The sequence below is a fragment of the Saimiri boliviensis genome, chromosome 2, assembly GCF_048565385.1.
Source record: "Saimiri boliviensis isolate mSaiBol1 chromosome 2, mSaiBol1.pri, whole genome shotgun sequence".
Taxonomy (NCBI): Eukaryota; Metazoa; Chordata; class Mammalia; order Primates; family Cebidae; genus Saimiri; species Saimiri boliviensis.
In genome coordinates, this window is record NC_133450.1 from 38,638,917 (window position 1) to 38,657,025 (window position 18,109).

General features: G+C 46.9%; 1 protein-coding gene across 9 annotated transcripts in view; it reads left to right on the top strand.

Moving 5' to 3' along the window:
* MAX (MYC associated factor X) overlaps positions 1–11,768 on the top strand; it is a 29,393-nt gene extending 17,625 nt beyond the window's left edge. For 2 of the 9 annotated variants that reach the window (XM_074393122.1, XM_074393123.1), the window contains 2 exons: positions 8,844–8,967; positions 9,242–9,449. In XM_074393122.1, coding sequence (XP_074249223.1) covers positions 8,844–8,967; positions 9,242–9,381 — 264 coding nt within the window. In that variant the 3' untranslated portion in view covers positions 9,382–9,449. The other 7 variants (XM_074393120.1, XM_074393121.1, XM_003924436.4 and 4 more) reach the window with 4 other exon arrangements.
* The last annotated feature ends 6,341 nt before the right edge of the window (positions 11,769–18,109 follow it).

Below are 18,109 nucleotides of genomic sequence, written 5' to 3' on the forward strand. Positions count from 1 at the left end.
GCACTCCAGCCTGGGCAACAAGAGCAAAACTCTGTCTCAAAAAAAAAAAAAAAAAAAAAAAAAAGAAAGAAATTTGTTCCTCTAGATACCCTAAATCATCTCTCTGAAGTTCAAAGTTCCACATATCTGTAGGGCAGGGGCAAAATGCCACCAGTCTCTTTGCTAAAACATAACAAGAGTCACCTTTGCTCCAATTCCCCACAAGTTCCTCATTTCCATCTGAGACCACCTCAGCCTGGACTTTATTGTCCATATTATTATCAGCATTTTGGGCAAAGCCATTCAACAAGTCTCTAGGAAGTCTGAAATTTTCCCACATTTTTCTGTCTTCTGAGCCCTCCAAACTGTTCCAACCTCTGCCTGTTACCCAATTTAAAAGTTGCTTCCACATTTTCGGATATCTTTTTAGCAGCGCCCTACTCTACTGGTACCAATTTACTGTATTTAGTCTGTTTTCACACTGCTGATAAAAACATACCTGAGACTGGACAGTTTACAAAAGAAAGAAGTTTACTGACTTTCAATTTCATGTTGCTAGGAGGCCTCACAATCATGGCAGAAGGCAAGGAACAGCAGGTCACGTTTTAAAGGGATGGCAGCAAGCAAAGAGAGAGCTTGTGCAGGGAAACTCCCATTTTAAAAACCATCAGATCTCATGAAACTTATTCACTATCCCAAGAACAGCATGGGAAAGACCAACCCCCATGATTCAGTTACCTCTCACCAGGTTCCTCCCACTACTGGGAATTGTGGGAGTTACAGTTCAAGATGAGATTTGGATGGGGACACAGCCAAACCATATCAATCCCTCTTCTCTTTGCCCAGGAATTCCATTCTCAGCTTATCTGAGTTCTTCGCTTTTCTCAAGGCCCAACCCCAGCCACACTGCCTAGATGACTTGTGTGTTCCATATCGAAGAGCCCTGCTCACAAGGCCTACCTGCCTTCTCCCCTCTATTTCCTGCCTGAGTTCCCCGCTTCCCTCAATCTCTAGCTCTCTGCCTTAGAGGCCCATATCAAATATTGCCCCACCCTTAGAACCCTCCCCTGAACCTCTGTGGCCTTTTGTGGAACCTCTCCTCTGTCTCCCTAATTTCTGTGCTTATCTTATCACCTAACTCAATGGTATGCTCCTGCAGGGCAGAAATCTAATTATTCCTTCTGGGAGACTGTCACACAGAATGGGAGAGATCTTACTACCCCAAGAGTACTAGAGAGTTCCTCACCTAACATTTTCCACATCTTGAGATTTGGAAGGATAAGGTCATTACTAGGCCTTGCCTTTAGTATTTTTTTTTTTTCCAGCAAAATTGCAAAAACTTTAGAAAAATGGGAAGAAGAAGAAACATGAGTTCCCCCTTCCTTTAACACAACTACAACCTTCCCTTTGATCCTATGACAAATGCTGCCCAACAGAAATTTAGTGTGAGTTACAAATGCATTTTAAATATAACTTAAATACAATTAAATTTTTGGGTGGACCCAATTAAAAAGTTAAACAGGTGAAATTATTTTGAATAATATCTTTTATTTAGCCTGATACTAAAAAATAGGTATGTAATCAACATGTAATCAATGTATTTAAAATTATTCTTTCACCAAGTCTTAAAAATTCAACTTTACAGCACATCTCAGTTCAGAGTACTCAACATTTCAAGTGTTTATTAGCCACATGTGGCTAGCGACTATCAGATCAGTACAATCCAAAGACAGACTGTCTGTGCCCCTCTGCTTCATTTAATGGGACTGAAGTTGGACTTCATCTTAAAGTGAATGTGAAAAGAAACCTGCCTCCTTTTTTTCTGCCCAAAAGCTGCTATTGTTCAATCCATGGATTTATTGATGGAGTCTATGAAGCAAGGAAATACAGTGTTATCAATATGTGTATTCCTTCCTGGTCTCTTCATCTGCATGCTTCCCTCAGGGAAAGTGCTATTTATATAGCTTGCTGCTTTTACATAATATCATATTTTTCCCCAGGTCATACAGTGTGTTAATGTTTAGTCATTAGGCATGTTTCTCTTGGGCAACTGGGGTTGCATTCAGTTTTTTTAAATTTATATTAATATAGTGACGAATATCTATTTGTATGTAGCCATTTCTGTAGATTCCAAGAAGCTGGATTTCTGTGTTGAAGGGTATGAGCATCTGACCTTTTTCCTTGTGTTGCCAAAATGCTATCCAAGAGGATTGTTTTCAAGTCCTCTTTCTTCTATTTCCTTCTTTGTTCAAGCAAATTCTAAAGAGTGGTCTTTCAGTCGAGTTTTGAGAGTACCAACTTCATTATCATTGGAATTTTTTTTAAGAGGGTAACTAATTAAGTAAACAAAAGTTAACTCTTTTATATTCTGTTTATTGTGAAATTAATTGCTTTTTCACATGTTTATTTACTAGCTCTATTTCCTCTTTCGGAAATTGCATACTCCTGTCCTTCACGGTCAAAGTTTGTTGCAAAAATGCCACACCTTCATTTCAAGCTACCAAGGGCACACGAGAAAAGAATGCAAGATTTTAAAAATGATTGTTTTGACCCCTTAAACAAATGTCTCACTCCTGGCTTTGATTCAGCTGCTTGCAGGGCTAATAGTTCTGCCTTTCCCTGGTAATGAACAAAATGGTCCTGTGGCTGGGGAGGTCCTGGCAGCAGGAAGCCTTCAAATAGCCACAGGTCTGTGCTGACTCTGACCTTCCAGCCTCCCTTGCGGGCATTGATGGGGTTCTGTTTTTGAATGAATTAGTTTAATGTGGATCCAAATTTCTTGTGCATATGCTTTCATTTTGGTTTTCAAAGATGGCTTATTCACCTGGAAGTTACACCGGTTTTGCCCTGGACTCTCCCTTAACCTTCATATGTGTAAAAGCTTACACAGGTTTCAAAAAATAAATGGTGTCATTTCCTCTAAAATAACTAGTACAGAATAGAACTATGGGAGTTGGTGAGTCCACCAGTACCTCTTTTTCTTCCCTCCAGATAGGGCATTTTGGTTCTTTTTTTTTTTTTTTTGGAGACTGAACCTCGCTATTGTCGGCCAGAGCTGGAGTGCAGTGGCATGATCTCCACTCACTGCAACCTCCACTTCCCAGGTTCCAGCAATTCTCTTGCCTCAGCCTCCTGAGTAGGTGGGATTACAGGTGCCCGCCACCACACCTGGCTAATTTTTGTATTTTTAGTGGAGAAGGATTTCACCATGTTGGCCAGGCTGGTCTCAAACACCTGACCTCAGGTAATCCACTTGCCTCGGCCTCCCAAAGTGCTGGGATTACAGGTCTGAGCCACCGTGCCCGGCAGGCATTTTGGTTCTTAGGGAAACAAAACAGCTGTAACATCAGCCCAGTGGCATCTGTTTTTGGCACTGAAGAGGAATAGTGTTCATTAGAGTTAAGATTATCGTTGCTGACGTCAGCATTGGGACCTTAGGGAAGGGTAGTGGTGTTCCTAATGTTAACAATCTCGTACTACTGTTCTTTTCCTCACGTCTCCCCAGGCACTTTCTAAAACTATTTGAATTTTTACAGAAATCCAAGTTACTGTGATAAGATTTATAACTCCAGAAATGTTTGGAACTCTTGTCTTACATTGAAAATTTTTGAGAACCCTTGCCTTAAATGAAATTTAATAACCTTGGACTTCATCTGAAGCATCAGTGCTAACAAAGTCAGGAATCATTTGGGGCCTTAACCGGTTCTAATTAGAATCCAACTCTTTTGGGTTTGGGACCTTTTGTGACATATGTAGTCGGTTCTTGCCATGATGTGTGGGGCGGGTGGACACTGTTCCAAAGCAGAGGTCTCACAGTGGGTGCCTCTGGCTGAGGGGGTTGGCCTTCCCTCTGTCTGCTTGTTGCCTTGGGAGGGAATGCAAATGGACACACAGCTGCAGCATAAACAGTAGGAGGGACAGGAAGCTGCCAGACCCTCTGCCACACCCTGGGTCTTCTACATTGTTCATTTTGCTTTGATCCTTCTGGGCTGCCAAGAGGTAATGGTGGTTAGGTCAGTTCTCTCAAGCTAGCTTGCATCTTCAGGTTTTTCCTCTCAGTGTGTTTCTGCTAGAAGCCTGTTTAGTTCTCACCTGTTCTTAAAATAAAAAAGAAAGAAAAATAATCTTCCAATGCTGCTATTACAAGCTACCATTTTTCACTTTTTTTTTTTGGATGCAGGGTCTCTCTCTGTTGTTCAGGCTGGAGTGTGTTGGCACAAGCATGACTCACCGCAGCTTCAGCCCCCTGGGCTCAAGAGATCCTCCCACCTCTGCCTCCCAAGTTGCTGGGACCACATACATGCACCACCATGCCCAGCCAATTTTTTGGAGTGCAATGGCATGATCTTGGCTCACTGCAACCGCCACCTCCCAGGTTTTTTATAGAGCCCATGTCTTTTGCTGTTTTCTAGGCTGGTCCCCAACACCTGAACCCAAGTGATCCTCCCACTCAGCCTCCCAGGGTGCTGAGATTACAGGCATGAGCCACCGCACCTGGCCCACTTCTTACTTTTCAACCAAATTCTGAAGACTAGTCTTCATCATTGCTTCACTTTCAGCTCAATTCCTACACCTGTTACCTGTGCAGAGACAATTTACCATTGGGCTTCAGCTGTCACTCCTCCAGAAAACCACCTTCATGAGGGTCTTCCATTGATAGCTTCCCCTGTGTTGCCAAAATATGAGTGTCCTGGAGGCTTGGATTCAAATCCTGACTCAACTTCCTACTAGTTTATGTAACATTGGGTAAATTACAGCTCTGTGCCTCAGGTTCCTCATTTATAAAATGGGGAAAATAATACATCAGAAGGTTGTGGATGCCTGGCACTTAGTAAGTTCTCAGTAAGTGTTAGCTACTGGCATTGTTACCACCCCCATCATTGTCATTTGTGTTACTGTGTGCATCCACGGCTTCAGAGCAAGATCTGGCAAGGCTGCCCAGCGTCCTTTTGTGTGACTGCCAGAGGTGTGGGGAGAGGGTAGGGGAGGAGGGAGGCCAGCCTGCTGAGCCCTTTGCATTCACTCACATGGCTGCATGGGACACCTGACTACCTTGTCAGTCCCTGCAGCCATCATCCATCCTGTCTCATCCAAACCATCTAAAGAGCCATTTCTGTTTACAAAGGCAAAATCAAAATTATAATTCTCCTTATTTGAGTACCCAAGGCAGCACTTACTCTGTGGACACGTTGACTTACCAAGTTCTGTCTGATCAGTCACATTCACGTGAATGTGGGCAGTTGACTCAGCTGAGTTAGGGCAATTTTCAGAAAACAGAAACCAAAAGCCCAGGGTCATTCCATAGTCCATGCCATAAATTCCAGGGTTTCTTGCTGGCTTTGTGTTTACTGGTCACGTATTATAAACTCATAAAGACAAGGAAGGGCCTGCCCTCACCTTCATGCTGTGATTGGCCACATGGTCTTGTATGGAATGGAAAGATGGGAGGGGAGGATTGCAGGTGAGTCTAGCGTTTTTCGCTTCAGCCTTTTGCTTTTTCTTCCGTGGACTAAATGCACATGCAAATTTGGAGTATTTCTACATTTCATGCTTTAAATTTTTTTCTTGTTGGATTTTAATTCTTGTTGGATACCTGGGAAGAATAAAATAAACTCTGAACCATTATTTTGGACTTGCTGAGGGATCAGGGTACCCCAAGTGACCTGAGGCCCTTTTGCTTTCAGCAGAGGATGGAGGAAGGGCTGTGCTTAGCATTCTGAAGGCCTCCTTCTGGGTTTAAACCAATGCAGCCTTCTTTGGACTCCTCTTGTTCCTGAGACACTGTGTTCTGAACATCTATGAATTTCATCTTCATCCAAAAACTACCCTGAAATGGAAACTGCCATTCCTCACAGGATCTTTTTCCCTCTTCTGGCTTGTTTTGCTGTGCTTACCACTCATTTTTCACTTCTTGATCCTAATTCCCTGGTTCCATATATAAATATTTGAAGGAGAAACTGGTAGCACAAAGGCTGCTACTCAGTTTGGTCATTCATTAAAAGTTATCACTGAACGTTTGCAAGTGCTCCCTGCTTTCAGAGATTGTGCATTTTTCCCTTGTCCCAGATGCACATGAGTAGTTAAGAGCTAATGTTGCCTTCTGGGAACTGTTTGTTGAAAAAATAGCTTTTACATAGGCATATTTAAAGAGAGGGATGTAATGTGCATAGCAATTACATCAATGATGGAAAGGGTAGAGTTTGGAGGGCTAGGTGGGATCTTAGAGAATTTCTAGTCAGATGAGGAATAGGCAAAGTGAGAAATGTATCTGCAGTCACAGAACTCATTAATGACAAGCGTGTAGAGCACACCTCTGACCTCGAATTCCCAAATTCTTCCTCACCACTCTACCACATCTCATCAATACTAATCATTTTTCATTCCATCTCCAGTATCCAGAGAGGAAGATACTTTAATTAGTCCCTTCTAATTATGTTCTCCTTTTTTTCACCCCATTTTGTCACCTAGTAATTAAACCTTAATAAGGCCCCTTTGCAGAAATGGGAAACAGTGCCTGAAGTATCCATTGCTAGGGTAGGACTCGCATTCCTTCTTCATAAGCTGACTGACTTAACCAAAGAATCACATCTCGCTTTTTCCCCACCCCATGCCCTTGCCTGTGCTATTCTCCCTATTCAGAGTGACCTTTTCCCACAGATGCCACCTTGGTCTAATGCAGGGTTTGCCATTTCAGATAGGAGCGCATTGTGTGCACACACACACACACACACACACACACACGCAACAGCACCAAGGCCAGTCCTGGCACACAGTAGGTAATCACCCCAGCCAGAAGCCGTCTGTCCTGTGGCCTCTGTAATCTCTACTAGTCAGGTTATGCATGTCAGCACTGCCCTGTGATTTGTCTGTGTATAGACATATTTATCTCCTCAACTAGATAGTAAGTAAGCTTTGGGGCAAAGAAGCTATGACTAATAGATTTTGTTTCCCCATAATATCTGCCCAGTACCTTGTACGTAATTTGTACCTGATAAAAATGGTTGATTATGCACAATTTCCTCGAGGAAATTGCCTTAAGGGTGCTATAAGAGGAGAGCCTGGAAATTCTAGTACTTGTGAAGATTTACAAATAAACACAGGCCTTCCAAACCTCTCTGAAACTCAGCCCAAACTGAGGCCTATAAATTGAGATTGTTAGGACTTACATGAGTAGATCTGGCTTTGCTAGCCACGGTATACATGTTTTCTTTGTCGTTCTCCTGCTCTTATGTTCTGGTTGTTTAGGACCCAATGGGCTTGTAATATGGAATTGTCAAGTACTCCCTACCCTGGGTAAGAAGTTTTCCAGCTGCTCAGGAGCCTCTGGCTGGAAGGCCATACTTAAGCTACTAGGGTACCCCACCTTGGGCTTCTCTTGGCTTTGTACTATTCTACCAGTATGGCTGTCTGCCTGGCCATAAGTAACTCAATAGCCTGGAGGGAATCTCCCAGACAAGTTCAATGTCTAGGGGCACAATAACAGGACATGATGTTATTGACCGACGAACTTGTTCCTTTAACAAGGCAGTACCCAGGCTACCCACAGCCGTTATAGGGGTGTGGTTGTTTCCTGAAATGGCCCAATCTCATGCACTTCCTGTGTTGACATCAAGCACTGACAGCTTTTATGAAAGTCTCTTTAGCCAGGAAGGCTGAAATAGTGACAGCAGCATCGTTCAGTTAGGAATAGTTAACAATGGTTTGAGAGTTTGGCTGCCATCTTGGGTCTTGAGGAAACACATTGTATTTCAGCTCAAGCCAGCTCCAGCTGAAATCTTGCTCATGTCTTTCTGGACCAGCTCTCTGTAGCTGGGCCCTAGCAGAGTTAATGGCCTAAAGCTTTCATTGAAGTAGTATTTTAACGTTTCCAGACATAGCCAAGCTAAAGACTTCAAAGCAACCTAAAGAACCAAAGGGGATGGGAGTACAATTTAAGAGTCAGATGTCTCTGAGTTTAAATCCAGGCTCTGTCACTCTCTAGCTGGTGATTTTGAAAAATCCGGTTTACTTCTCTGATTCTTGGGTTCCTGGTAGAACTACCTCTGAAACTGTTTGTGAGGTAAGCTCTGTAAAGTACTTGGCACCTTGTGTGTCACAAAGAAGGCCTTCACGGGCGCAGTGGCTCACGCCTGTAATCCCAGCACTTTGGGAGGCAAAGGTGGGTGGATCACTCCTGAGGTTAGGAGTTCGAGACCGGCCTGGCCAACATGGTGAAACCTCATCTCTACTAAAATTATAAAAAGTAGCCAGGCAATGTGGCATGCACCTGTTACCCAGCTATTCAGGAGGCTGAGGCAGGAGAATCGCTTGAACTGGGGAGGTGGAAGTTGCAGTGAGTTGAGATCACACTGCTGCACTCCAGCCTGGGCAACAGAGTGAGACTATGTCTCAAAAAAAAAAAAAAGCCGGACACAATAGCTCACACCTATAATCTCAGCACTTTGGGAGGCCGAGGTGAGTGGATTACCTGAGGTCAGGAGTTTGAGACCAGCCTGGCTAACATAGTGAAACCCGTTTCTACTATAAATACAAAAAATTAGCCAGGCACAGTGGCGCATGCCTGTAATCTCGGCTACTTGAAAGGCTGAGGCAGGAGAATTGCTTGAACCCAGGAGGTGGAGGTTGCAGTGAGCCAAGATCACACCATTGCACTCCAGCCTGAGCAACAAGAATGAAACTCTGTCTCAAAACAAAACAAAATCAAAGAAGGCGTTCAATAGCCATTACTGTATTTCGTCAGCGTTTTCCCACCTTACCCTCTTGTTTCCAGCCACCGAAGCAGTTGCTGCAGAAAGGCCAGGTTCCCTCACTGCCTGGATTCTGTCTTTATTTTGTCCCCTGTGCTTTTTCTCATATTGCCACAGGCATCCCGGGCCCAAATCCTAGACAAAGCCACAGAGTATATCCAGTATATGCGAAGGAAAAACCACACACACCAGCAAGATATTGACGACCTCAAGCGGCAGAATGCTCTTCTGGAGCAGCAAGGTGAGCACCCGAGCTTGTGGGGCAGCTGGCCCTGCTGTGCTCCATCCGGGTCAGGATTTGGTACCTGGACCTGCAGAGTCAGAGCCAGTCATGGAGTATGTGCGGAGAAACAGGCTTGGCTCTGCTTCCTGGGGCCTGAGTAGCTGAGTGTTAGAGCCTTCCTGAGGAAGGACCTGAGGCGCCAGTGAGGAGACAGTGGAAGCTAGGAAGTTGGACATCTGGAAACTTGTATCTCATCTTTTCTGACCTGATCTGTCCCCTTCTTGGGGCTCAGGTGCTCTGCCTGCAGTAGGGATCACACCTGGCATCAGGTGTCTGAAAAGAGCTTTGAGGTCCTCGGAGTGGAATGTGCTGTGTAAGTACCAGAGATCCGGGTGTTCAGGGACAGTGAGCCCTCTCCATGGTCAATGGTAGTCCAATCAGGGCAGCCTATGGGCTAGGCCCATGCTGTTCTCAATGCTCACACCCGCCTTTTCCTACAACCACAGGGGAAAGCGAGAGCTGATCAAGTTCTTTGTTCCTGGGGAATTCACTTCTCTTCCTCCCTCATGGAAGATGCAAGTAAAAGGAAATGCAAGTAACCACCTGGGTTAGAAAACCTCAAATAAAATAAAATAAATAAAATAAAATAAAGGGTTGACCTTCCAGGCTCAAGCTGAGCTGAACCAAGGGATGGGCAGTGGGTGGTGTCAGTGGGTTGGTTATTGGGCCGCCAAGCAGCCTGCATGTAGGGGCTGTTTGAAAAGCCCAGGTATTTTACATGTATCGGTGACTTGCTTCCAAGTGTCCAGCTTGTCATTCCAAATGGATCTTGTACACGAGAACTAAGCCAAAAGTGTTCTTTGGCTGATGCATCTTACATCATCCTTTCCTGCTGTTGTGTGGCCTTCACACCTTGTGGAGCCTCATGCTACTGGGCCAGCTTCTCCTCTGTTATTGCACTGCTGAATCCCACAGGAAGCTCACACTCCAGTCTCTGCGCTGGGCTTCTGTGGCCACACGGTGACATCACAAGCCTTCTCTTCAGGGTTGGGTGGGATTGCAGAGTGTCTGCTGGTTCCCAGGTCCAGCTGGGAAAGGCGGGAGGGAAATGAAGTGTGTGAGTCAACAGCCACCCAAAGGGAGCTACTTCTGAGCACCTTGAGCCTCGGGGGCCAGCAAGCAAGCCCTTAGGAAGAACAGGCTGGACCCTGAGTCTGAGACTCGGTTCCTCCCCAAGTCTCCAGAAGGCAGTAACACACTCCCTTGGTTGCCTTTTAGTCCGTGCACTGGAGAAGGCGAGGTCAAGTGCCCAACTGCAGACCAACTACCCCTCCTCAGACAACAGCCTCTACACCAACGCCAAGGGCAGCACCATCTCTGCCTTCGATGGGGGCTCAGACTCCAGCTCAGAGTCTGAGCCTGAGGAGCCCCAAAGCAGGAAGAAGCTCCGGATGGAGGCCAGCTAAGCCACTCGGGGCAGGCCAGCAATAAAAACTGTCTCCATCGTCTCATCCTCCTTTCAGTTCATCTGTAGAACCCTCAGAACCATTTAAGAGACTCTATTTTTCTCTTTTTCCCTTTTTTTTTAAAATTTTTATTTTTACGTAGAAGCTCTTGGACAACAGCTCTCGTTCTCCTTCCCCATTTCCACTGTGTATTTTTTTTTTTTAATGTATTCCCTTCAGGGATTCCCTGTCCCCACCAGGAATTTTTAAACCAAAACACCCCAACTTGGCAGCTTTTTCTGTGGAGGACAGACGGCCGGCCAGACCTCTGAGCCCATAGTATCCTGCCCACCCTACCAGCTCCTCCAGCCCTGCCGGGCACATGCCCGGAGGATGCCTGGCCTGCCCAGGTGGCCTCCTGGTCCGCCCTCACCTCTGTCGGATAGACTGTGAATCTGTGAACTGCTCTACTTTGAGAAGATGACCAGTTTGGAGTAATCAGAATTAACCCTCCTCCTTTTTAAGGTGGTTTTTTCCCTTTTGCTAAAAAGCTACGTATTGCTCCTATTGAAAGACCAGATCCTTAAAGAAGTCTGTGGTATGAAAAGAAAGTGGGGACAGATTCGCAGCACAGAGTCTTCGACGTGTTTCACTCCTGCCTCTCTCAGCCAGCTGTTTAAGCCTGCAGTGCCAGCCTCACGGAGGGCTGCGTGGATTCTTGTGGTATGCGTGGGAGACAGCAGCAGTGAAGCAGCAGCCACCATTTGGGGAGTGGCCATTTGGGGTTGGGACAGGGAGGATGTTTTGGGTGGCATAGAGCTTTTGTATTGAGGGCCAGTGATGATGATTTGATATTTATTTCCTGCTACTTAAATTTGAATCTGAGTGAATTGTTCCTATTTCTGATGATGTCGGTCTTGCAAAGCGACAGATTCATAAAGTAATGATGAAATCTTCCTTTCTTCCTGTGTGTATTTCTAAGAAATAGAGCCAACTGATTTTGTATGTAAATACCAAGAGCAATTTACCTGGTACTAAACCTGCACCCCAGTGCGGACCCTTCCCTGCCCTCACCCCACTTCCTTTCCTGCTGTCCTGAAACCTGTCTCCTTTGTGTGATCCAGCCCTGGTTCTGGCTGTGGTCAGCAGATCCCAGTGAAGGGTTTTGTGTGTTTAGGCCTCATTTCTTTGTCTTTTTCCTCCTCCGTTCCTGGCATTTGCTGATTTCTAGTGTATACTCTGTAGTCTCAGTTCGTGTTTGATTCCATTCCATGGAAATAAAAAGTATGTTGTACATACTGCCGAAGAATTGTCTTGCAAGTTAAGGCTTCCCCCTTTACTATAAGACTATAAATAAAAACTTATTTTATCCTTCTTGGTGGTGGTGTCTTCTTGCCCTTGTTAAGGCCAAGACGGTTGATGAGAGACCCCTCTGGAAGCTGTTAGGGCCTCTATGGAAGCCTGAGTGAGAAGTGGAGGTGGTTTACCTGGTCTTGCAGAACCAGGAGCAGCCGTAAGCCAGAGTTGTTTCTCCTTTCTTCCGAGGGCTCAGCTCAGCCGGAGAGAGTATATGGGTGGTGATGGCTTTGTTCATCGGATAAGGCTTTTGAGGTTCAACAGGGATGTGGGGTTAGCTGTGGCAACATTTCTAGATCTAGTTTTCGCTAAACAAGTGACCTTTGGGGGAATTGCTTGCCCAGAGCTGCTGTTCAGGTTCTCCTGGTAATGAGTGCCCAGTTCAGAGGTTGCTGTTCTCCAGGACCTTTCGGTTTCTAGACAGTTCCAGGACTGGTAGTCAAGAAGGCTCCAAATAGCATCAAGTGAGCTCTACTCAGACTGGGGACCCAACACCAGCCTGAACTTGTTTGACCTTGGAAGAAAAAGGAATTATGGCCAGGACGCAGCTCAGCCTTGGTTTTCCTGTCTGGCTGACAGGAAGTACTGCTGTTCTTAGACCCAGAGAGGATGTCAAGTCAAATCAGTGCTTGGATTTTTCACGATCTTTAGAACAGTGAAGAGCACTGTGGCTCCTCTCAATTGTATGTTAAATCCATAATATCTTTTTTTTGTGTCATGGGAGCTGGCAGATGGGTTATATCTATAGAAGAGCAATTTGAAACATGATCAAGCCTCCAAAGGCCATGATTACATTAAGGAAAAGGAAGATGCTGGGAAAGCAAGATCCCATTTATTAAAGGCACTTCTTTTCAAGACAGAGGAAAGAGACTGCAATAGGAAGAAATGGGAATGAGAATCAGGTTATTGCAGAAAGCCCTCAGGGTTAGCACGCTTTTCTCCTGTTTTCCCTTGCCCTCAACCGTATCTCTTTGTATATCTGGGCTTAAGTATACAGTTGGTTTGCTTAGAATTGGTGGTAGAACCAAGCCGTGGGTGAAGCCATGTTGATACAGAGATGGAAGGCATGTGAAGCTGGCACCCAGTAGGTAGGTAGCAAATAGGAAGGGGCAGTTGAGCCAGCGTGAGGACAAGTGGTGTCCCTGAGAGCCAGCACCTGGCTCTGGTATAGTGGCTGGACAAGGGGTTGAGTTTAGGCTTCTCTAGATTTCAGCAAACCAGCTAGAAGACAAGGGGCACAGTGGCTAGCTGGCTGGTTCACGTGGGAAAATCTGAACCACCCAGTTGGCATGCTGAGCAGACTTTGGCACAGGGTGGAGGTACCACTGGAAGCAGCTTCCTGGATGGGAACACAGGGGAGCTCCACCTGGAGACTGTGCTCAGCTGAAAGGGACAAATCAAAGTCACAGCCAAGTCCCTTCTGGTATGTGTGTCCAGGAAGCGAGTATGAGTATCTCTTCAGGATGTCAAAGTCTGACCGTAGCTTACTCTCACCGTGATGGTAATCTTTGGTTTATTTTGACATTACTCTGGACACTGACTTACACAAAGCCAGATAAGCTGTAGATCTGCGTGGTCACTGTGGCAGGTGGCTTCACTGAGGAGCCTGTTAAGCTTTATATTTCCCTACCTTTACAGTTGCCCCAAGTGCAAGGGTATTTAAAATGGCCCAGTTAACTCCATTGTAAAACTTCTACAATTTCTTAGGTAAAGACTACCTAAGCTCACAGAGCTGTCATCTTAGCTGGGACAGGTTTAAAAAACAAGACGGAGTAGACAATGGGAGCCCGAGCCCTGAACTGGGGCTGAAGTAAGCAGAATTCTGTTTCTGATAATATCATGTGTGTTTTATGCTTGGCCTCTGAAATCAGACTGGCTGGGTTCGCAATCCTTTCTCCGCCACTTGGTGGCTGTGTTACTTCTCCCAGGCTCAGCATCTTTATCTATAAAATGAGGATAATAATAGCACTAGCCTCATAAGATGGTTATGAGGATTAAATGAGATAATGCTTATAATGTGCTTAACCTCAGGACCGAGTGAGCACTGAGGTGCCTGCTGCCATTATCTACACAAAGCATGTGACCAGGACCGATTCAGCTAGGGGGAAAAGGCCAGCTCCCGACACCTTCCCTAAAGCGGTTCCCTAAAGGGTTGACTTCTTGGTGTGTCACAAATGCTTCCCACTCCTCAGAGATGTGCCCCATCCTTACCAGGCACGGTGACCAAAGAGAGCAAGGTGACACCAAGACTGGACTCACGAACCCTTCAAGACTGAAGCGGCCCCATGGGTACCGTAGATCTGGTGTCAACCTGAGCGAGGCTCTGCCCATTCCCTCCCACCACAATGCAATGGCATCTCAGCTTTGGACATTATTGGAGGCTCAGGCAGAACTGCCCGGAAGCCCCATGTGGTGTTACTCAAAGTGGGGTCCTTGGATCGTGCCCAGGGCTGCTTGTTAAAAGGATTCCTGGGCTAGAACTCCTCTGATCTAAAGTGTACCGTGGCCCACGAGTCAGTTTAACAAGCTCTTTCAGGTGGTCCTCGTGTCACTCAGGTTTGACTTCCAGAAGTAAGATAACCTGAGGAACCAAAAGGACGCTGTTGGGTAAGTTAGGCACAGCTGAGCTGAATTAGCAAAGTGGCTCTGAGGTCAGGATGAAAGTGTGGGAAGCGGGCTTTTTAAATAGTTCAGTCCTTAGGATTGGCTTGATGAGTTTGCGTGCTCCCGGTGGGGCTCTGATACTTTTGGGAGCTGGCTGAGCTACCAAGTTTTTAAACTTGAGAAGGAAGAGAGCTGAGGGCTGCCTCCACCACCCGCTTTTGAAGCCCCAAGAAGGGGTAATGACGTGGGGCAGCACTCATTTCTATAGCACGCACTGGCTGGCCTCTGGTCCCCAGGCAGGTTTTATAATCCAGCCAGAGCAAGGCTGGCTCTCAGGCCTGGCCACCAGGCTGCGTTCTCAAAAACCTCTGGAAACATGAAACTAGAGCACTCTTTTGTTCAAAACTGTTTCTGTTTCCTGAAGAGGAAGCCTCAGGTAGGGAGAAAGAGTTTGCCGATGTCTACACTGCTAGATAGCTAATAGATAATTTCCTTCGGTGTCTGGGGTTCACTAAGGCAGCAGCTAACTCATAACATCCCCAGAGTTTCCTTGGAAAGGGAATAAACGAAAATGTTTTCTAGTTACTTTCTCAGGGAGAAAACCAATTGGCCAAATACCCCATTTTTGAACAGTTTGGCCAAGCCAGGCTTAACTATCGGTAGGACTGTGTGACCATGCCAGGGAGGCCCATGCACGAGTTTTGGAGGCTCTCCTGGTGAACCCTCATCGCCCTGCTGGTAAGTGTTGTCGTTGCTTGGTGTTTCGTTAGGGTCGGTGTGTGAAAGGAGCCTAAGGAGCTTCTGAATGATTGCCAGAGTGGGTAGGGCCATGGCCCTTGAGCCCGCCTGTCTGGACTGCCATGCCAGCTACAACCCTTACCTCTGGGGTGACATTGCTCTGGCTTTCTGAGCCATAATGTGAGGACAGTAGTAGTACCAAGTACCATTGCCAGGCTTAAAGGAGTAAGTGTGAAAAGCCTATGAATTGTTTCTGGCATTTCGTACTCAATAAATGTTGGCAATTCTTAGGTCTGTCTGCCATCATATGTCCTGGATAGTGCAGCCATTTTTGAGTTTTGTTAAAATGTGGAGTCAGACCGGACATGGTCCTAGCACTTTGGGAGGCCAAGGCGGGCGGATCACTTGAGGTCAGGAGTTCGAGACCAGCCTGGTCAAGGTGGTAAAACCCTGTCTCTACTAAAAATACAAAAAATTAGCCAGGCATGGTGGCACAGGCCTGTAGTCCCAGTTACTCAGGAGGCTGAGGCCGGAGAATCGCTTGAACCCAGGAGGCGGAGGTTGCAGTGAGCCAAGATTACGCCACTGCACTACAGCCTGGGCGACACAGCAAGACTCCGTCCCAAAGGGAAAAAAAAAAAAGTGGAGTGAATAAACTCTCCTTTTCTCTGATGTAATAAGAGTTAACTGTATTAAAATCCTTAAAAGAAAGGGGAGGTAAATGTATATTGAATGCTAAAAGGCAGTAACAAATTTGCATGTTTTCTGAAAGAACTTGAGCAAGACCACAAATCTGTTACCTTTTGGAGAAAAAAAATAGAGTTGGGGAATGAAATACGCCCTTGCAAACTGGCTCAGAGCCATTAACCATTAACATACTGGTGACTGTGCTCCGTTCTTCATGCCAGTTTCAGTTTGTTTCTGCAGCACCGGGTGGCAGACACTGCCAGGCGCAGATCCTGCAAGCGCATCGTGTGCCTGCCCGGTGTTTCTTGCCCAGGGCTGGTTATGATAGTGGTCAAGCCATTGTTTTTCAGCCTTCCCCTTCAGGGGTCCCTTGAGCAGAGTCTGCCTGGTGGGTGAGGTGGGGCAGATGAGCCTCATGACTGGGCCACGGACCCGCGTGCTCTAGCTCACTCTGGCTCCGCGTGCACGTACACATAACACATCCAGCAGGATGGGCGTGTCTGAAAGAATGCCGAGCAGGTGGCCTTGGACAATTCACAACCAGCCGAGCAGGTCCCCTCCTGCGCCCTGTGCTAGATGCCAGCTGCCCCAGCGGGCCTGTTGTGACTGCCAGGCCCCATTTAGGATTGTTTTCCTCTGATGTCCTTTGCAGGGTGGGGCTCTTGTATACCCTCAGCCTGCTCTGGGCAAAATTACGTAGCATGGTCTCGGCTATTAATTTTTTCCAGTAAATTAAAGGTTAGAGAAGAAGAAAAAGAATCAAGGGTCCAATATTAAGAAAGCTGAGCCCAAACCTTCTACTCTAGTGCCGAACTAGGTGAGGGATTAAGTCTCCTGCCAAGACAGACAAGCCTGACAGCCTGTAGGCCAATAGAGAGGGGTGTGCCTTCTCTCTAAAAGCCTACTCCTGCAGGGACCCAGGAGTATGGAATGAGCCATGCAAAGTCTGATTCAAAAAATAACCCAATGGGCATGCAGAGCCCACGCCGCCAGCCACTCATCCCGCATCCAGCTGGCAGCCTGGCTGCCCATGGCACCCATGCACAGTACTTGAGAGCTTCATTGTTTATCTCCCAGTGCCATCAATAGCTCTGGGGTGGCAGGGGCAGATCTTGGGCTAAAGGACAGTGGTCAACGGCTTTGGGCCAAAAGGCCACAGCAAGGCCAGCCAGCTGAGGGGAGGACTGTCACATCCACAGAGAATACCTACTGCAGCAAGGCTGGAGGAGACTTTGGAGAGGAGGGACCCTGTTTCCAACAAGTTGGCCATGTTTCCCACCCAGGACCCTTCGTATAGAGAGTGGTGGTGAGTAGGTATTTCCAACTGGGAACCCCCATAGGATCAGCGGCTTGTGTACTTGCTACTGGGCCCCTAACACTGTGCCTGGCTTGTGGTGGGTACTCTTCAAATGTTATGTGCAGATGACACATGTACCAGTGGACTCCAGCCCGAGATGTACCTTTATCTCTGTGCCCTCGATAGGGCGGTTCCAGGGTTGCCTCTGCATGAGTTCAGCCCTCAGGTATTTGAGCAGCACCTAGCCTCAGCCCAGCATGGCACTGGCTACTGGGGCAATCTAGGCAGCTTACAAAGCCTGGGCCTTGCCTTCGAGAAGCTTAGAGTAGTTAGAAAAGAGGCTTAGGCATTCAGCACAAGTGTGCACGTCTGGGCTCTGAACGCCAGAGGAATTCAGGAGGTGGGGCCTCGGTGAGAAATGTTTGACACTATGGGAGGGGCAGTGCCAACAGGTCATCGCTTCTCAAGCTCTTGATGGGCTCTCCATCCTGCCCACAAAAGCCTAGCCTTGGGCTCCCCATCTAGCCATTCAGAGGCTGGGGGAGGCTGTTGGTGAAGGGAGGGTGGGTCGGAGCCTCCCGCTCTGCACAGCTTGGGTCACCATTCCTATTCCACCACATTCACTGGTCCCTTGGTATCCGGGCTCGTGGCAACCACTGCTCGGAGAGTGAGGGGAGGGACTGAGGGAATGGAGCCTAGCAGGGAACATGGACACCCAGCATTTGTGTCATGTCATCACCATCTGCTTCACAGGGCTACCTCACCATTCAGCACACCTGGGAGCAGTCCCCTTGCAGCCCTTCCCCCTTGAGAGAGCTGTGACACTGAGCCCTGCCCTGGGTCTGGTAGCTGAATGCCCGGGCTCCCCTTGCCTTCTTTGTCCCATCATCCCAGGCCATCATGGGTACAGAAGGTGGCAATGAAGTCTTACACTCAGGGTAACCAACATGCAATACTTAGGGAGAGAGTGTAGTGTGATCAAGGGTTGAGAGAACAGTATACTGAACCCAAACATACCCATTACACAGCGTGA